This window comes from Crocuta crocuta, unplaced genomic scaffold, assembly GCF_008692635.1.
Source record: "Crocuta crocuta isolate KB4526 unplaced genomic scaffold, BGI_CrCroc_1.0 scaffold50, whole genome shotgun sequence".
In the NCBI taxonomy this organism is placed as follows: domain Eukaryota; kingdom Metazoa; phylum Chordata; class Mammalia; order Carnivora; family Hyaenidae; genus Crocuta; species Crocuta crocuta.
Genome location: NW_027527428.1, coordinates 5902371 through 5902646, shown reverse-complemented (window position 1 = coordinate 5902646; position 276 = coordinate 5902371). Strand labels below are relative to the sequence as shown.

General features: G+C 79.0%; 1 protein-coding gene across 1 annotated transcript in view; it reads right to left on the bottom strand.

Moving 5' to 3' along the window:
- ENPP7 (ectonucleotide pyrophosphatase/phosphodiesterase 7) overlaps positions 1 to 276 on the bottom strand; it is a 12898-nt gene that overhangs the window by 798 nt on the left and 11824 nt on the right. Inside the window, exon 9 of the mRNA XM_077756370.1 lies at positions 6 to 257. Within this exon, the coding sequence (XP_077612496.1) occupies positions 6 to 257 (252 nt within the window). The remainder of the gene's footprint in view (positions 1 to 5; positions 258 to 276) is intronic.

Below are 276 nucleotides of genomic sequence, written 5' to 3'. Positions count from 1 at the left end.
CGCACCCCGACGGCGGGCGTGGGGGAGGGGAGGCCGCTGCCCCACACACCCCTGCGAAGCGCCTCCGGCTGACCCCCCTCGTGCCGGGGCGCCCGGGCCGCTTCTCGGTCCCTGCTGCTTGCCTGGGGGTCCTGGGCCCCTGGCTCGGGTCGCCTGCAGCCCCGGGGCTGGGCGCCGACCATCCCCGCGAGCGGACGCGCAGAGCGCTTGCTGCTGTTGGGTGCGAGGGCGCAGCAAGGCGGGGGCCCCTTAGGACCCTGCCCCCGGGAGCGCGGC